At 42.7% G+C, this 18348-nt stretch overlaps 1 protein-coding gene across 2 annotated transcripts in view; it reads left to right on the forward strand.

Moving 5' to 3' along the window:
- Nucleotides 1–407: 407 nt before the first annotated feature.
- LOC106566303 (sarcoplasmic/endoplasmic reticulum calcium ATPase 2a) overlaps nt 408–18348 on the forward strand; it is a 67261-nt gene continuing 49320 nt past the window's right edge. For both annotated transcript variants that reach the window (XR_014378567.1, XM_082955406.1), the window contains exons 1-5: nt 408–1255; nt 1655–1672; nt 1761–1843; nt 3884–3988; nt 18105–18243. Coding sequence is in view for 1 of the 2 variants with exons in the window: in XM_082955406.1 (XP_082811532.1) it covers nt 1138–1255; nt 1655–1672; nt 1761–1843; nt 3884–3988; nt 18105–18243 (463 nt within the window). In the remaining variant the exon portion in view is untranslated. The remainder of the gene's footprint in view (nt 1256–1654; nt 1673–1760; nt 1844–3883; nt 3989–18104; nt 18244–18348) is intronic.

Raw genomic sequence — 18348 nt, forward strand, 5'->3', positions numbered from 1 at the left:
ACTAGGCAGTTGATGTACCCGCTAAACAAGCACTTAGTAGTGGGGATGTTGTAGTTTCAATGAGCAAGGCAGAGGCAAAAGACTGATATGGACAGTGATGGTGCAGAGATGGCAGGAGCAGTGAAGTAGAGATACTAAGAGCAGGCATTTATTTCAAGTATCAGAAGGAAAGAGAGAGGCTGAGATCCAGTATGAGGGAGAGGGGGATACAGAAAAGTAGTTTATATCTAATGACGTTCTACTCAATATACTCTATAGTCTCAAATATGTAATCTTTTTTTTAAGAGCAACGGGGCTGGCAATTAGGATTTACTTTCTCTTGGTCTCTGGCCCCTGGCCCACACTCCAGTACAGTAGGTGGTGGTAAAACACAATGACTTTGGATGCCAACCGCTGATAAACCCCACCGAAGAATATCGGTTTGTCAGAAGTTACTACAACCACAAAGTCGAAATTGGCTATCGTAAAACGTGTCTTAATTAAGGTTAGGCATAATGTTAGCAGGGTGGTTAGGGTTCAAATCCATTTTTGAAATAGGCTGTGGTAACTAGTGAGGACTGAAAGATCGGGAGGAAAAATGGATTTCCGGAGTCTCTCCAACCAATAAGCGCATTCCACATGCGGACACCGAGCACAGCATTCAGAGCATGCGAAAGGGGTAGTGAACAAATGCGATTGGTGCTGATGGGGATAGTAGTGAATCCGCAGCAGCACACAAGAACAAATAGACAGCGGACATCCACGAAGGCTGTACTTGTCAGACCTACCGCGTAGCCACTTGCATTATCCAACTACAGGGACTCATTTAGTTATTGCACCTTCAAAAAATGAAATAGTTTTGATGGTGGTATGAATTATCCGTATTTCATGGTTGTCTGGAACATTGTAGCTAACCGGAGAATTTGACGGGTGAAGGCATCGGTCTCCTAACAAGTGTGAGGACTAACATTAGCCACAATTTTCATTGCACGTTAGGTTATTTAGTGTTTGGGGAAACAAATACATTTTAAGATATTCGTATGAATTTATGGCAGCGTGAGTTTGGGGAAGACACAAAATAAGTGAGTATTCAGTGGGGTTGTCGAGGTTTCAGCTAACGTTAGCGAGCTGGTGTGTGACCTCGCGCAGATACTCACCATGGAGAACGCTCACACAAAGACGGTGGAGGAAGTTTACAGCCATTTCAACGTGAACGAAAGCACAGGTCTAGGTTTAGACCAGGTGAAGAGGCAGCGGGAAACATGGGGACCTAACGGTGAGTAACATGTTGCTGAAATGTGATATCCCTTCCCTGGCCACACGGTGTACGGCCTGTTAGCTAGTTAGCCTGCTGAACTATCGCTACGCCGCTGGCATTCTTCAGCAACCGGCTTGTTTGAACGAATTGGTGACGTCACGAACATGTACAGTCTCGTGTGTTGAAACAATTTAAGTAAACGAGCTAGAGTTAAAGCAAAATGCTGTACTTTTAAAATAGTCAGCCTGTTTTAAATGATGTTCAGTATGTCTTATGTTTGTCCTCCTGTCCACGTCAATTTAGATGTATTTTCCCCTTTGAAACTCTTATTCGTAATCGGAAAACTTAATTTTCGGTTGTAACCTTCCTCTCACTGTTGTCCTCTTTCCTGGGTGGTATCCTTTGGATGAATCGCAGAATTGCCTGCTGAGGAGGGTAAGTAAATCGTTAATTTCTTTGTTAATTTACTTTTTCTAGGTATTCAATTATTTGGATGCAATCAAACCCTCTTTTATTTTCTTAGGGAAGTCTTTATGGGAACTGGTAGCTGAACAGTTTGGAGATCTACTTGTGAGGATTCTTCTTCTTGCGGCCTGCATATCCTTTGTAAGTATATAATTACTCTCCATTTATTGAAATGAGGATGATGGTATGCTTCATATGTCCAGAATAAATGTATATGCGTAATTGTTGGGGAACACACAAATCCCCTCTAGGGCAGATGGCACTGAAGAGGGGTTTCTTAAGAAATTGCAAGCCCCTGGGTCTCCATTAGGCCTTGTACCCACAGCTCCAGCCTCATGTCGGTTTTGTATGGTATCTGACTGTCTATTCCGGTGAAAATGTGATGTTAAACTGGCATTCATCCAATAATTTAGGGATAATTGGTTGTTGCACCTACTTGTAATGTCATTACATCCTAGTCTGCTATGTTGAGAACATCATTGATGGAGTTTCTAGTTGTTAGTGAGTCACTGGTCGTCAGCCATTTTCTTGCACCTGTTTGGAGCCTCCTTTTCCTGCTGTTGCCCAATTATGCCGAATTTACTCCTTTTAGGCCCCATCATATCCCTTCTATTGAAGTCCTTCAGGGGAAGCAGTTGATCTGGACATAAAAAATGTTTGTTATGTCACAAGTGGCCTCACTAGTGGTGATCCTGGTGAGTGCCAAGTTCACCTCTCTGTGACCCCATTTATCTTCCTGTTGGCTGGTATTCAATGCCACATCACTGTAAATATCACCAGCAGCAGGGACAGTCACACAGTGATGTTCTGGAATCTAGTCTGTAAATCACATCCAGCAGTGGCCTGGTCTCACACACACACACACACACACACACACACACACACACACACACACACAAAAGTCATAAGCGTGCTTGAGCTGTCAAGATGTTCATATTTTTCATTGGCATTTGTTGCGATAGGCTGTACCTCTAACTGGGTGAGGAGGAGAATCCTAGTATATGACACATTTCTAGTTCTGGCCTAGATTCTGATTGAGGAGACAAGTTACTTCTGTACCTGTTCTGAAATAGTCTTTGAGAAACAATAGACCCATTCACTGGATAAGATTTGATGATATGGGACTGATGCTGTCATTATGCTGAACACATTTACAAATACTTGGTAGTGAGAGGCTTTCAACCCTCTATTCATTGCGCAAATGAGTCATTATTGACTGTTGGCGCCAGAGAGCTTGACAAGGATAATTAGGTGGGTTCTGAGTTAATGATGCTGAGGCCTCTGTAGTGTACTCCAGGCTCTGCTCTCAGGCTCTGCTCTCAGGCAGTATCTCCCCGTTCATGATTGACTGTCGGAGAAATCAAAATAAAATAAGAGGATGCTGCTTTTTTTTAACCTCTTCATTCAAAGAAGTGATCATTCCATAGCATACAAGTTCAAGCTTGGCCTTTATGAGCACTGTTGTGTGGGAAGCTACCGCTCCAGCCCTTTAAATTGTAGCATAGTTTGAGATTTATAGGAACATTTTCAGTCATTTCTACCATTGTTCCCTCTATCTCCAAGTCATTTCTATGTTGTAAAATTGTTTGACCTCAGCAGATGAAATTGCTGATTTTCTGTTATGTAATGTGGTTATTCAAACCACTGGTTTCAACCCATGCATCCTATTTCAGTGGCTGAGAAGAACTTAATGGAAATGAACACCACTTTAAAGAGCAGTCACTTGCTGTTGAGAGGACAAAATGCTTTGCTAGAGACTGGATGCCTGAACAGGGTAGAGTTGTGTGGTGCTTTGAATGTGAACTACAGGTATTAGAAATGGCATGTTCAACATTAGATTTGATTGATGTCGCTGAAAGTCCTGCAGCTGACGTAACAATTAGGTGTTTGATGGGCTTGACAATCAAACTTTCAGCCCTGACGAGCATTGTCACTCTCCAACGGCTACTTTTCACCCAAATTGAATTACTTACTTACTGTTACCAAGTGATTGCCTTTGCCCTGGTTTTGCAATAGTGCTCCAGGCTCTGTTATCTTGACCCTTGCCTCTGGCTCGCCTCATCTCCTCTACACCCTAAAGCTGATATGACTGAGACATTGATATCTGCAACTGCAGGGCATAATATGAATGTATTTCTTTGTATTGCTGTCTGACTTGTCTGCCTGTTTCTCCCGTTTTAGGTGCTGGCCTGGTTCGAGGAGGGCGAGGAGACCATCACAGCCTTCGTGGAGCCTTTTGTAATTTTGCTGATTCTGATAGCAAATGCCATTGTGGGTGTCTGGCAGGTAAGCAGATCTTTTTTACAACCTTTTTCTTTTAACATAGTTCTTTTTTTGGTTTGATAGACTGTCCCACCCTAAGAGGAATATAATTAATAGTAGTAGGCCTAGCTTATGATAGGATCAGGCCATATCTACAGATAACTGATTGCCTCACTCACTATAAATTGAGGGAATTGATTGTATGAGGGAGAAGCTGAAATTATGTACAAATTGTAGCAAAGCTGTTTTTGCCTCTGGCTGGTTTAATGACAGTTTCTTGGTTACTCCAGTTAGTGACAACCATTAGTTGCCTGTGATTGGTCACTGAGCTGGATCCCCTGATGGCAGGGATTGGATCCCAGGAAGAGGGTTTGGAGGGATCCCTGTGGACGTCCTCTTGCCAGTTAAACGCCTGCCTGCCCAAACCGATCCGCCGCACAACGGAGAGAGAAAATGGCATGAACAAAAAGACAGTTAAAAATAGAACCAAGCTTAGAGTGGAACCAGAGGCTATTCTTCTCAGTCCTTTATGACACAGGAGAATGAACATATACACTGGGCATATAGCTAGGCTTATACAGTGCCTTCAGAAAGTCTTCAGACCCCTTGACATTTTCCACATTTTGTTACGTTACAGCCTTATTCAAAAATGCATTACATTTTTTTTATCATCAATCTACACACTACCCCATAATGACAAGGCAACAGGATTTTTAATTTTAACAGATGTACATTTTACATGAGTATTCAGACCCTTTACTCAGTACTTTGTTGAAGCACCGTTGGCAGCGATTACAGCATCGAGTCTTCTTGGCTATGACGCTACAAGCTTGGCACACCTGTATTTGGAGAGTTTCTCCTGTTCATCTCTGCAGATCCTCACTAGCTCTGTCATGTTGGATTGGTAGAGTTGCTGCACAGCTATTTTCAGGTCTCCAGAGATGTTCGATCAGGTTGAAGTCCGGGCTCTGGTTGGGCCACTCAAGGAATATTCAGAGACTTGTCCCGAAGCCACTTCTGCCTTGTCTTGGCTGTGTGCTTAGGGTTGTTGGAAGGTGAACCTTCACCCCTGTTAGAGGTCCTGAGCGCTCTGGAGCAGGTTTTCGTCAAGGATCTCTCTGTACTTTTCTCCGTTCATCTTTCCCTTGATCCTGACTAGTCTCCCAGTCCTGCCAAAGAGTTCAACCTTGGTTTTATCAGACCAGGGAATCTTGTTTCTCATGGTTTGAGTCCTTTAGGTACCTTTTGGCAAGCTACAAGCGAGCTGTGCTGGCTTCCATCTGGTCACTCTACCATAAAGGCCTGATTGGTGGAGTGCTGCAGAGATGGTTGTCCTTCTGGAAGGTTCTTCCATCTCCACAGAGGAACTCTGGAACATTGTCAGAGTGACCATTGGGTTCTTGGTCACCTCCTTGACCAAGGCACTTCTCCCCCAATTGCTCAGTTTGGCCGGGCGGCCAACTCTAGTTAGTCTTGGTTGATCCAAACTTATTCCATTTAAGAATGATAGAGGCCACTGTGTTCTTGGGCACCTTCAATGCTGCAGACATTTTTTTGGTACCCTTCCCCAGATCTGTGCCTCTACACAATCCTGTCTCGGAGCTCTAACGACAATTCCTTCGACCTCATGGCATGGTTTTTGCCCTGACATGCACTGTCAACTGTGGGCCCTTTATATAGACAGGTGTGTGCCTTTCCAAATCAGGTATTTTGTGTCGATTGCTAAGGATTTTTTTTGCATTTACTTCATTTTAGAATAAGGCTGTTAAGTATCAAAGTGTGGAAAAAGGGAAGGGGTCTGAAAAATTTATGAATGCACTGTATGCATCAATCTACACAATACCCCATGATGACAAAGGGAAAAATAGATTTAGACATTTTAGCAAATGTATTAAAATAAAGACGCCTTATTTACATATGTTTTCAGACCCGTTGCTACTGTATGAGACTAGAAATTGAGCTCAGGTGTATCCTGTTTCCATTGATCATCCTTGAGATGTTTCTTTAACTTGATTGGAGTCTAATTCCATATTAATGCCCATAATTTTTGAATGAGACGTTCGAGCAGCGTCCACATACACTACATGACCAAAAGTATGTGAATACAGCACGTTTCTATGATCGGTGGTAAAAAAAGAAATATATTTATGATCAAACTCAGAGAGAAACGAAACGTCCTCTAACTGTCAACTGCGTTTATTTTCAGCAAACTTAACATGTGTAAATATTTATATGAACATAAGATTCAACAACTGAGAGATAAACTGAACAAGTTCCACAGACATGTGACTAACAGAAACGGAATAATGTGTCCCTGAACAAAGAGTGGGTCAAAAGTAAGTCAGTATCTTGTGTGGCTACCAGCTGCATTAAGTACTGCAGTGCATTTCCTCCTCATGGACTGCACCAGATTTGCCAGTTTCTGCTGTGAGATGTTACCCCACTCTTCCACCAAGGCACCTGCAAGTTCACGGACATTTCTGGGGGCAATGGCCCTAGCCTTCACCCTCCGATCCAACAGGTCCCAGACGTGCTCAATGGGATTGAGATCCGGGCTCTTTGCTGGCCATGGCAGAACACTGACATTCCTGTCTTGCAGGAAATCACGCACAGAACGATCAGTATGGCTGGTGGCATTGTCATGCTGGAGAGTCATGTCAGGATGAGCCTGCAGGAAGGGTACCACATGAGGGAGGAGGAGGTCTTCCCTGTAACGCACAGCGTTGTGATTGCCTGCAATGACAACAAGCTCAGTCTGATGATGCTGTGACACACCGCCCCAGACCATGACGGACCCTCAACCTCCAAATCGATCCCGCTCCAGAGTACAGGCCTCGGTGTAACGCTCATTCCTTTGACGATAAACACAAATCTGACAATCACCCCTGGTGAACAAAACCGCGACTCGTCAGTGAAGAGCACTTTTTGCCAGTCCTGTCTGGTCCAGCAACGGTGGGTTTGTGCCCATAGGTGACGTTGTTGCCGGTGATGTCTGGTGAGGACCTGCCTTACAACAGGCCTACAGGCCCTCACTCCAGCCTTTCTCGGCCAACTGTGGACAGTCTGAGCACTGATGGCGGGATTATGCGTTCCTGTTGTAACTCGGGCAGTTGTTGTTGCCATCCTGTCCCGCAGGTGTGATGTACCGATCCTGTGCAGGTGTTACACGTGGTCTGCCACAGCGAGGATGATCAGTTGTCCGTCCTGTCTCCCTGTAGCACTGTCTTAGGCGTCTCACAGTACGGACTAGAGGTCGACCGATTTATGATTTTCAATACCGATTATTGGAGGACCCCAAAAACCCGCCGATACCGATTAATCGGCCGATTTAATAGTTTTGTTTATTTGTAATAATGAAAATTACAACAATACTGAATGAACACTTATTAAGTTAATATAATATATAAATAAAATGAATTTAGCCTCAAATAAATAATGAAACATGTTCAATTTCGTTTAAATAATGCAAAAACAAAGTTTTGGAGAAGAAAGTAAAAGTGCAATATGTGCCATGTAAGAAAGCTAACGAACATGGGAACATATGAAAGCTGGTGGTTCCTTTTAACATGAGTCTTCAATATTCCCAGGTATTGTATTTCATATCTTTTGACTATTGGATGTTCTTATAGGCACTTTAATATTGCCAGTGTAACAGTATAGCTTCCGTCCCTCTCCTCGCTCCTACCTGGGTTCGAACCAGGAACACATCGACAACAGCCACCCTCGAAGCAGCGTTACCCATGCAGAGCAAGGGGAACAGCTACTCCAAGTCTCAGAGCGAGTGATGTTTGAAACGCTATTAGGGCGCACCCCGCTAACTAGCTAGCCATTTCACATCGGTTACACCAGCCTAATCTTGGGAGTTGACAGGCTTGAAATCATAAACAGCGCAATGCATTGCGAAGAGCTGCTGGCAAAACGCACGAAAGTGCTGTTTGAATGAATGCTTACGAGCCTGCTGGTGCCTACCACCGCTCAGTCAGACAGCTCTATCAAATCATAGACCTAATTATAGTATAATAAGCACACAGAAATACGAGCCTTTAGTCACTAATATTGGCGAATCCGGAAACTATCATCTCGAAAACAAAACGTTTTTTTCTTTCAGTGAAATACGGAACCGTTCCGTATTTTATCTAACGGGTGGCATTCCTAAGTCTAAATATTCCTGTTACATTGCACAACCTTCAATGGTATGTCATAATTACGTAAAATTCTGGCAAATTAGTTCACAACAAGCCAGGCAATGAACGCAAGAGCAGTGACACAATTTCATGTTAGCAGGTAATATTAACTAAATATGCAGGTTTATAAATATATACTTGTGTATTGATTTTAAAGAAAGGCATTGATGTTTATGGTTAGGTACATTGGTGCAACGACAGTGCTTTTTTCACAAATGCGCTTGTTAAATCATCATCCGTTTGTCGATGTAGGCTGTGATTCGATGAGAAATTAACAGGCACCGCATCGATTTATATGCAATGCAGGACACGCTAGATAAACTAGTAATATCATCAACCATGTGTAGTTAACTAGTGATTATGTTAAGATTTGATTGTTTTTTTATAAGATAAGTTTAATGCTAGCTAGCAACTTACCTTGGCTTCTTGCTGCCCTCGCGTAACAGGTAGTCAGTGCAATGTAAGGCAGGTGGTTAGAGCGTTGAACTAGTAACCGGAAGGTTCCAAAACGAACCCCCCCCCCCCCCCTGAACAAGGCAGTTAACCCCCGTTCCTAGGCCGTCATTAAAAATAAGAATGTGTTTTTAATCTGACTTGCCTAGTTAAATAAAGGTGTAAAAAAATAATTTAAAAAATCGGCAAATCGGTGGCCAAAAATACAGTGTTATGAAAAATTGAAATCGGCCCTAATTAATTGGCCATTCCGATTAATCAGTCGACCTCTAGTGCGGACATTGCAATTTATTTCCCTGGCCACATCTGCAGTCCTCATGCCTAAGGCACATTGAGCAGGGACCCTGGGCATCTTTATTTTGGTGTTTTTCAGAGTCAGTAGAAAGGCCTCTTTAGTGTCCTACGTTTTCATAACTGTGACCTTAATTGTCTACCGTCTGTAAGCTGTTAGTGTCTTAACGATCGTCCCACAGGTGCATGTTCATTAATTGTTTATGGTTCATTGAACAAGCATGGGAAACAGTTTTTTTTAAAAACCCTTTACAATGAACATCTGTGAAGTTATTTGGATTTTTAAAAATTCTTTGAAAGACAGGTTCCTGACAAAAGGATGTTTCTTTCTTTGCTGTGTGTGTGTATATATATATATATTTATTTCTGTAAATGACCTTTGAACACCCCCCCCTCCCCCACCCCCACTAGCACTGACTTTGAACTTATGATTGATGTGATTGTCTCACCTAGCTAGCGTAAGGTGAATGTTCTAGACCACACAGTTTAACTGAAGGGACAGAGTGTTGGAGAGCATTTCACGAGCCACCCACTGTACTCAGCGGCAGAGGTGTGTTCAGTGTGAACTGTGCAGCCGATTGTTCTCAAATGAGAGCCGAGAAGGGGCTTGGTGTGAATTACAATGAGTCTTTTTGAAATGTGGGTAATCTCATTTACATCCTGCACATTAAGAAAATTACTTGGCTCTCGATTAGAGGTTTGTCCTAGCCACGGTATCCAGGGTGTATTCTGAATAGAACGACTCACCACAGGGTTCTATGGCTAGAGACAGATTTCCTTCTCTTGGTTGAGGAATATATTAGAAATCCACAGTTTGGCAGGATGCAAAAGCCGTATGGCAAGAAAGACTTCTGTACTAAACTCCAATAGTCAATGACACCATTGACCAAAAAGATATAACTAGCTAAACAGACAGACTGTATGGACCTGCTTTAATGGGATTCCTTCTAGCTGTGGGTGGACATTTGCTCAACAGGACACTCTTTCTAGTCATCTTATCACCTCTAAATCTTGTTGCCATGCGCACGGTGGGTGCTAGGAGTCCCTGTGCCCATCGAGCAGCGATCCACTCCTGCCTCTGCTCCGACTCAGATTGAAAACGAAAGCAGATAGGTAATTAGGCTTTGTGCCTCCAAGGTGCACACAGCCAAATCAATAATCCATCCTGTCCATGACTGGCCACTTGACTGCCTTGGGCTAAGCCAGAAGTCTAGGGGAAACAACAAAGCAGAGAGACATACCTGTACAACGATACAGGTTGTGTCATTGAAACTTTTATTTTACCCCTAAAAGGACCCAAGAGTGAGGAGGGAAAACTTGGCATGTGGGTGGAAAAGGGGGGCAGGATGTTTCAGGCCAGTCAAGGTAATGAATGGAGACTAAAATAAAACCAAGGAGGAGAAAGTGGGACATTAGTAAGAAACGAATGAAGGCAGGGAGGGAAAATAGGACCTCTTTTCTCTCTGCTCCTGGCCTGGGGACTCCAGTGGGATGTTTGTGCTATCTTTAGCCTGAATGGGGAGTTATCTAGTTAGATCTGGAGTTTTCCAATGACAACTCAATATAGGCTGCTCCTTTCTCATAACCAAAGTTTCACTATCCAACTCCATTCCCCACTGCATCTAGGGATTTCTTGACACTGGGAGCTAAAGTAAAATTTCTCTTCAATCTCAACTAGATTAACTGGAATCATACATCTTCCACAATTCTTGTATTACCTTAAACATCTGTCGGTTTCCAGTGTTTTTTTTCTAACTTGGTTTTAAGTGACAAGCTTGTTTGAAAAGCTGGGGCTAAAAAACCTTGGTTAGCAAGTTATAAAGCGTCAGCTCATTAGACCTGATTCATCCCTTCGAGACAGGCAGCACAGGTGTGTCAGAGTACTCCAGCGTTGCACATATTAATGACGAATAGTCCTGCTAGAGTAAAGGAACTATTCTGAATGTCCCATAACAAAAAAGGGATGGAATGACAAGGCTGAATTCATTGGGTTTATGTCACACCTTTTCATGTGAGGATGCCGCTGTACTACTGCGTAGTGTGTGGGTGACTCGCCTCACACTACCATTGTGCTAGCCCCATGAGCAGTAGAGAGAACTAGAGTGAAGTCAAGCTTTCTTGACTCAATCTAGCAAAACCATGTTCTGTAGAACTGCACACACTGTGCTCCAGGGGAGGACTATGCAGTGAATTACTTTTCCACTTTATGCAGTCAGCAGTGAGTAGGCAAGAATGGTTATTGTGGATCACTAATCTTTAATTAAGTTGATCAATCAAACTGTATAAGAGATGTATAGGCTAATCACATTGTATAGTTTCCCTTGAGCAAAAGTTAATGTACTTAGCTGGCAACACCATTACACAGCCATGATTCAACCAACTGACTAACCTATGAACTGAATGACTAGGGCTTTAAATTAGGATTGGTGCATTCAGAAAGTATTCAGACCCCTTGGCTTTTTCCACATTTTTACATTATAGCCTGACTGTAAAATGCAGACTTTTCTAAAATCTTTCAATCCAATCTACACACAATACCCCATAATGACAATGTGAAAACGGGTTTAGAATTTTTTGCAAATGTATTGGGGGGGGGGAAGAAATACCTTATTTACGTAAGTATTCAGACCCTTTGCTAGGAGACTCAAAATTGAGCTCAGGTGTATCCTGTTTCCATTGATCATCCTTGATGCATCTACAACTTGATTGGAATCAACTTGTGGTAAATTCAATTGATTGGATGTGATTTTGAAAGGCACATACCTGTCTATATAACATTTACATTTAAGTCATTTTTAGCAGGTATAAGGTCCCACAGTTGACAGTGCATGTCAGAGCAAAAACCAAGCCATGAGGTCAAAGGAATTATCCGTAGTTCCAAGACAGGATTGTGTCGTTAGATTTGTGGAAGGGTACCAAAACATTTCTGCAGCACTGAAGGTCCCTAAAAACACCATGGCCTCCATCATTCTTAAATGGAAGAAGTTTGAAACCACCAAGCCAAACTGAGCAATCGGGGGAGAAGGGCCTTGCTCAGGGAGGTGGCCAAGAACCCGATAGTCACTCTGATAGAGCTTTAGAGTTCCTCTATGGAGATGGGAGAACCTTCCAGAAGGACAACCATCTCTGCAGCACGCCATCAATCAGCCCTTTATGGTAGTGGCCAGACTGAAGCCACTCCTCAGTAAAAGGCACATGACAGCCCGCAGGACTCTGACCGTGAGAAATAGTATTCTCGTCTGATGAAACAATACTAAACTCTTTGGCCTAAATCTCAAGTGTCACTTCTGGAGGAAACCTGGCACCATCCCTACGGTGAAGCACGGTGGTGGCAGCATCATACTGTGGGCATGTTTTTCAGAGGCAGGGACTGGGAGACTAGTCAGGATCGAGGCAAAGATAAATGGAGCAAAGTACAGAGAGATTCTTGATGAAAACCTGCTCCAGAGCACTCAGGACCTCAGATTGGGGTGACGGTTCACCTTCCAACAGGACAACAACCCTAAGCACACAGCCAAGACAATGCTGGTGTGGCTTCGAGACAAGTCTCTGAATATTCCTTGAATGGCCCAGCCAGAGCCCGGACTTGAACCCGATCGAACATCTCTGGAGAGACCTGAAAATAGCTGTGCAGCAACTCTCCCCATCCATCCTGACAGAGCTTGAGAGGATCTATACAGAAGAATGGGAGAAACTCCCCAAATACAGGTGTGCCAAGCTTGTGGTGTCATACCCAAGAAGAGTCGATGCTGTAGTAACTGCCAATGGTGCTTCAACAAAGTACTGAGTTAAGGGTCTGAATAGGTCACAACAATAGACTGTCTGCTTAAACTAAAAACAACCAACTCTTGTTTTCATGTCTTTATTGAACACAGTGTAAACATTCACAGTGCAGGGTGGGAAAAGTATGTGAACCCTTGGATTTAATAACAGGTTGGCCCTCTGGCAGCAATAACCTTAACCTATTTTTTTCTGTAGTTGCGGATCAGACCTGCACAATGGTCAGGAGGAATTTTGGACCATTCCTCTTTACAAAACAGTTTCAGTTAAGCAATATTCTTGGGATATCTGGTGTGAACTGCTCTCTTGAGGTCATGCCACAGCATCTCAATCGGGTTGAGGTCTGGACTGACTGGGCCACTCGAGAAGGTGTATTTTCTTCTGTTCAAGCCATTCTGTTGATTTACTGTTGTTTTGGGTTGTTGTCCTGTTGCATCACCCAATTTGTGTTGAGCTTCAATTGGCAGAAAGCCTCAAATTCTCCTGCAAAATGTCTTGATAACATGGGAATTCATTTTTCCGTCAATGATAGCAAGCTGTCAAGGCCCTGAGGCAGCAAAGCAGCCCCAAACCATGATGCCCCTCCACCATACTTTACAGTTGGGATGAGGTTTTAATGTGCCTTTTTTCTCCACACATAGTGTTGTGTGTTCCTTCCAACCACCACAACTTTAGTTTCATCTGTCCACATAATATTTTGCCAGTAGCGCTGTGGAACATCCAGGTGCACTTTTGTAAACTTCTGATGTGCAGCAATGTTTTATTTGGACAGCAGTGGATTCTTCCATGGTGTCCTCCCATGAACACCATTCTTGTTTAGTGATTTACGTATTGTAGACTCGTCAACAGAGATGTTATCATCTTCCAGAGATGCTAGTCTTTTTAGCTGACACTCCAGGATTCCTCTTAGTCTCAATGAGTATTCTGCGCTGTGTTATTGCAGTCATCTTTGCAAGACGGCCACTCCTAGGGAGAGTAGCAACAGTGCTGGAATGTCTCAATTTACAGACAATTTGTCTTACCGTGAACTGACTTTTAGAGAGAATTTTGTAACCCTTTCCAGCTTTATGCAAGTCAACATTTCTTATGTCTTCTGAGATCTCTTTTGTTCGAGGCATGGTTCATATCAGGCATTGCTTCTTGTGAATAGCAAACTCAAATTTTGTGAGTGTTTTTAATAGGGCACTTCTAAACATCTCCAGTCTCATTGATTGGACTCCAGGTTAGCTGACTCCAATTAGCTTTTGGAGAAGTCATTGGCCTAGGGGTTCACATACTTTTTCTAACCTACAATGTGAATGTTTAAATTATGTATTCAATATAGATGAGAAATACAATTCTGTGTGTTATTAGTTTAAGCACACTTTGTCTATTGTTGTAACCTGTAGAAATCCAGGTTATTCCAAAGGGTTCTCAAACTTTTTCTTGCCGCTGTATGTACAGTGTAAGTCGGAAGTTTACATACACTTAGGTTGGAGTCATTTAAAACTTCTTGTTCAACCACTCCACAAATTTCTTGATAAAACTATAGGACATTTACTTTGTGCATGACACAAGTAAGTTTTCCAACAATTGTTTACAGACAGATTATTTCATTTATAATTCACTGTATCACAATTCCAGTGGGTCAGAAGTTTGCATACACTAAGTTGACTGTGCCTTTAAACTGCTTGGAAAATTCCTGAAAAATGTCATGGCTTTAGAAGCCTCTGATAGGCTAATTGACATCATTTGAATCAATTGGAGGTGTACCTGTGGATGTATTTCAAGGCCTACCTTCAAACTCAGTGCCTCTTTGCTTGACATCATGGAAAAATCAAAAGAAATCAGTCAAGACCTCCGAAAAAAAAATAGTAGACCAAGTCTGGTTCATCCTTGGGAGCAATTTCCAAATGCCTGAAGGTACCACATTCATCTGTACAAACAATAGTATGCAAGTATAAACACCATGGGACCACGCAGCCGTCATACTGCTGAGGAAGGAGATGCATTCTGTCTTTGAGATACTTTGGTGCGAAAAGTGCAAATCAATCCCAGAACAACAGCAAAGGACCTTGTGAAGATGGAGGTAACAGGTACAAAAGTATCTTCATCCACAGTAAAACGAGTCCTATATCGACATAACCTGAAAGGCCGCTCAGCAAGGAAGAAGCCACTGCTCCAAAACCACCATTAAAAAAAGCCAGACTACGGTTTTCAACTGCACATGGGGACAAAGATCTTACTTTTTGGAGAAATGTCGTCTGGTCTGATGAAACAAATATGGAACTGTTTGACCATAATGACCACTTTTATATTTGGAGGCAAAAGGGGGAGGCTTGCAAGCTGAAGAACACCATCCCAACCGCGAAGCACGGGGGGTGGCAGCATCATGTTGTGGGGGTGCTTTGCTGCCGGAGGGACTGGTGCACTTCACAAAATAGATGGCATCATAAGGGAGGAAAATTACGTGGATATATTGAAGCAACATCTCAGGACATCAGTCAGGAAGTTAAAGCTTGGTCGCAAATGGGTCTTCCAAATGGACAATGACCCCAAGCATACTTCCAAAGTTGTGGCAAAATGTCTACTCCAGTACCTTGACTTTGTTGTCCTTAAGCCATCATAACGCCCTGACCTCAACCCTATAGAAAATTTGTGGGCAGACCTGAAAAGGTGTGTGTGCGCGCAAGGAGGCCTACAAACCTGACTCAGTTACACCAGCTCTGTCAGGAGGAATGGGCCAAAATTTACCCAATTTATTGTGAGAAGCTTGTGGAAGGCTACCCGAAACATTTGACCCAAGTTAAACAATTTAAAGGCAATGCTACCAAATACTAACTGGGAATGTGATGAAAGAAATAAAAGCTGAAATAAGTCATTCTCTTTACTATTATTCAACATTTCACATTCTTAAAATAAAGTGGTGATCCTAACTGACCTAAAACAGGGAATTATTACTGGGATTAAATGTCAGGAATTGTGAAACATTTCAACTCAGTTTATTTGGCTAAGGTTTATGTAAACTTCCAACTTCAACTGTAAATGTGACTTTTAAATACGTTTGCAAACATTTCTAAACCTGTTTTGGCTTTGTGTCATTATGGGGTATTGTGTGTAGGTTGATGGGTGGGGGAGGAAACAATTTAATACATTTTAGAGTAAGGCTGTAACGTACCAATGTGTAAAGTCAAGTTTTCTGAATTCTTTCCGAATGCACTGTACTTGTTATATCACTACTGCTGTATCATCAAATTAATTATCTGAGTCTCAGAAATGGCTAATATATGAATGTTATCTGATGTTAGTAAGTTATTGATTTGATTAACCATATTTCTAAGGCTACATATATTAATATGGGCTATTTTCAGCCCTTTCCTGGGTAGCTTATTGGAGAGAGACATAATACTGAAAAGAGCAAACAAAGCAAGAGGGAAAAAATATACATTCAGCAGTCCCTTAATCAGTTGGTGTGTGTTGTGTTCTCCGACTATGACCAGGCCAAAAATAATTACTAGAGTGATGGGTATGTTTATAGCCGCGGATATGCGCCCGTTCTTGGTGGTTGAGAATGGGGTGTTTCGGCACCTCGAAAGTGCTCGAGCAAAATTACAAACTTCGTCCTCTTGCACCCATTTCAGCAAAAGAGTAGTACCTGCTCTATATAAGCAAGCTAAGTCTGAAGTTGCCAATGAATTGGCCAATGCACCGTGTGTTGCGCTTACTACAGATGGATGGATTTCCAGTGCTACCGAGAGCTACTTAGTGATAGCCCATCACATTACCCTGGAATGGGACATGAGAAGTATTATGCTACTGATGGCCCCTTTATGAAAGTCACACAAATGCCATTTTTTTTTTCTCTTTGTAAGAAATCATTGTAGCATAGGCCTATGCAATGTTTACATTGATTTTACACGCATATTGCACTTTATTTTAGTGTTGAGTAATCGTGTTTTCATTTTAGAGAATACAAAGTGTTGATATTCCTGTTCTCATCAGGCATTATGATCGTATGTGGAATCAGCAATACCACCACTTTGTATTTTCTTAAATAAACAATAATTAACTATTTAATTTTCCCGCTGTTCCAAAACTGAATCGCAACCCTAAAACCGCAATATGTATTGAACCGTGGGTCCGTTGCGCCCCTACATACAGTACCTCACTCAGCGATGTCTCCCGTTCACTGTGGTTTAAGTGTTTTATCTCTGCGGAATCCCCTGGGGCTGTTGTCTTTGGCCATTAACTCCTCGATCATCTCTCGGGCCTTCTGCTGCACCTCACTGCTCCCGAAGATTTACACCTCACCTCATAGTCACCCTTGTTGATCTACAACACGCACGCAGGGAGGTTACCTCTACGGGGGGGGGGACTTTTGATTAGGTGTAGTATTGAAAATGCATTTAAAAGAATTCCATCATGATGCTGCTGCTACTAAGCAAATGCAATGTCTAACGTTTATTTACTCTAGCATGCCATATTCAGTTAAATTAGGCTAGCGATGGCAGTTGTGGAGGCCGGCACTTATGGTAGTTGGGACATAAATTATATTATGCTCTGTTGAAGTTTGTAAGAGGAGCGGTTATCTGTCAGGTTGTTTGCCATTGTATAAGCAAACAAAGCTTATCTGGGGACGTTGGAGGTTATGTTGACTAACATGTTCAGAATACCTTTGAATTCTTCTCAGTCTTTGACCAAACTCTACTTCAATAGAGGCGCCTTGGACCAATCAATGCCCACTACGGTTATCACGGCAACTGTTAACAACCTACAACACTTTCCCTGCAGCCTGCATTTTTAATGGAGATGTTGTCTGTGTTCCCATCCAATGAGAGGCCAGCGGGTGTGCCCTGTCCAGAGTGCTGCCAGGCTGGCTGCTTGTGACGGTACCTCTGGGAGTAATCCCACAGGGAGGGAAAGGTCAGCAGATCGCTGGTAGTTGATTTGGGAGGAAAGGACGGGGGGTTGGAGGGACGGAGGGTTTAATTGTGGTACACTGTGCTCCAGTCCTCAGCTATATCTGATGGCACACTGACTGTGACGTTAAACATACAAGATGTTAAAAATACAAGTCCATTGAATTCCCAGGGTTGACTGAGCCAGGAATGTATTGTTTCCTTAAATCTGAAATTGAGCCCTTTTTAAGTGTAATTGCCTTATTTTCATTTGATCCTATTGTTGTTTTTTTCTTTGGTATGTGATGAGAGATCAACAGATCACCGTTGTAAAAACAGTGGTATTTCTGGCTATTACAGGCTATTACAATGTCCAATGATTTGTTGTTGGGTTTGCTTCCTTTTCCAGCTTAAGTGTCACTGGTCAAGTGATTGTTCTCATTCTTTAACCATCTCTAAATGCTCTTTGTGTGGGATCTGGTCATCAACCCACACGTGAAGCTTACATTTATCTCTGAATAATACTGATTTAATCTGGTTGATTTTGTCTTACAGGAGCGAAATGCAGAGAATGCCATTGAAGCGCTCAAAGAGTACGAGCCGGAGATGGGAAAGGTGTACCGGCAGGACAGGAAGAGTGTGCAGAGGATCAAGTCCAAGGACCTTGTACCAGGGGACATCGTGGAGGTGGCCGGTAAGATGCTTAGAGCGTTTGGTCAGTAACCAGAAGGTTGCTGGCTCGAATCCCCGAGCTGACAAGGTAAAAATCTGTCGTTCTGCCCCTGAGCAAGGCAGTGTT

Source organism: Salmo salar, chromosome 01, assembly GCF_965601325.2.
Source record: "Salmo salar chromosome 01, fSalSal1, whole genome shotgun sequence".
NCBI lineage: Eukaryota > Metazoa > Chordata > Actinopteri > Salmoniformes > Salmonidae > Salmo > Salmo salar.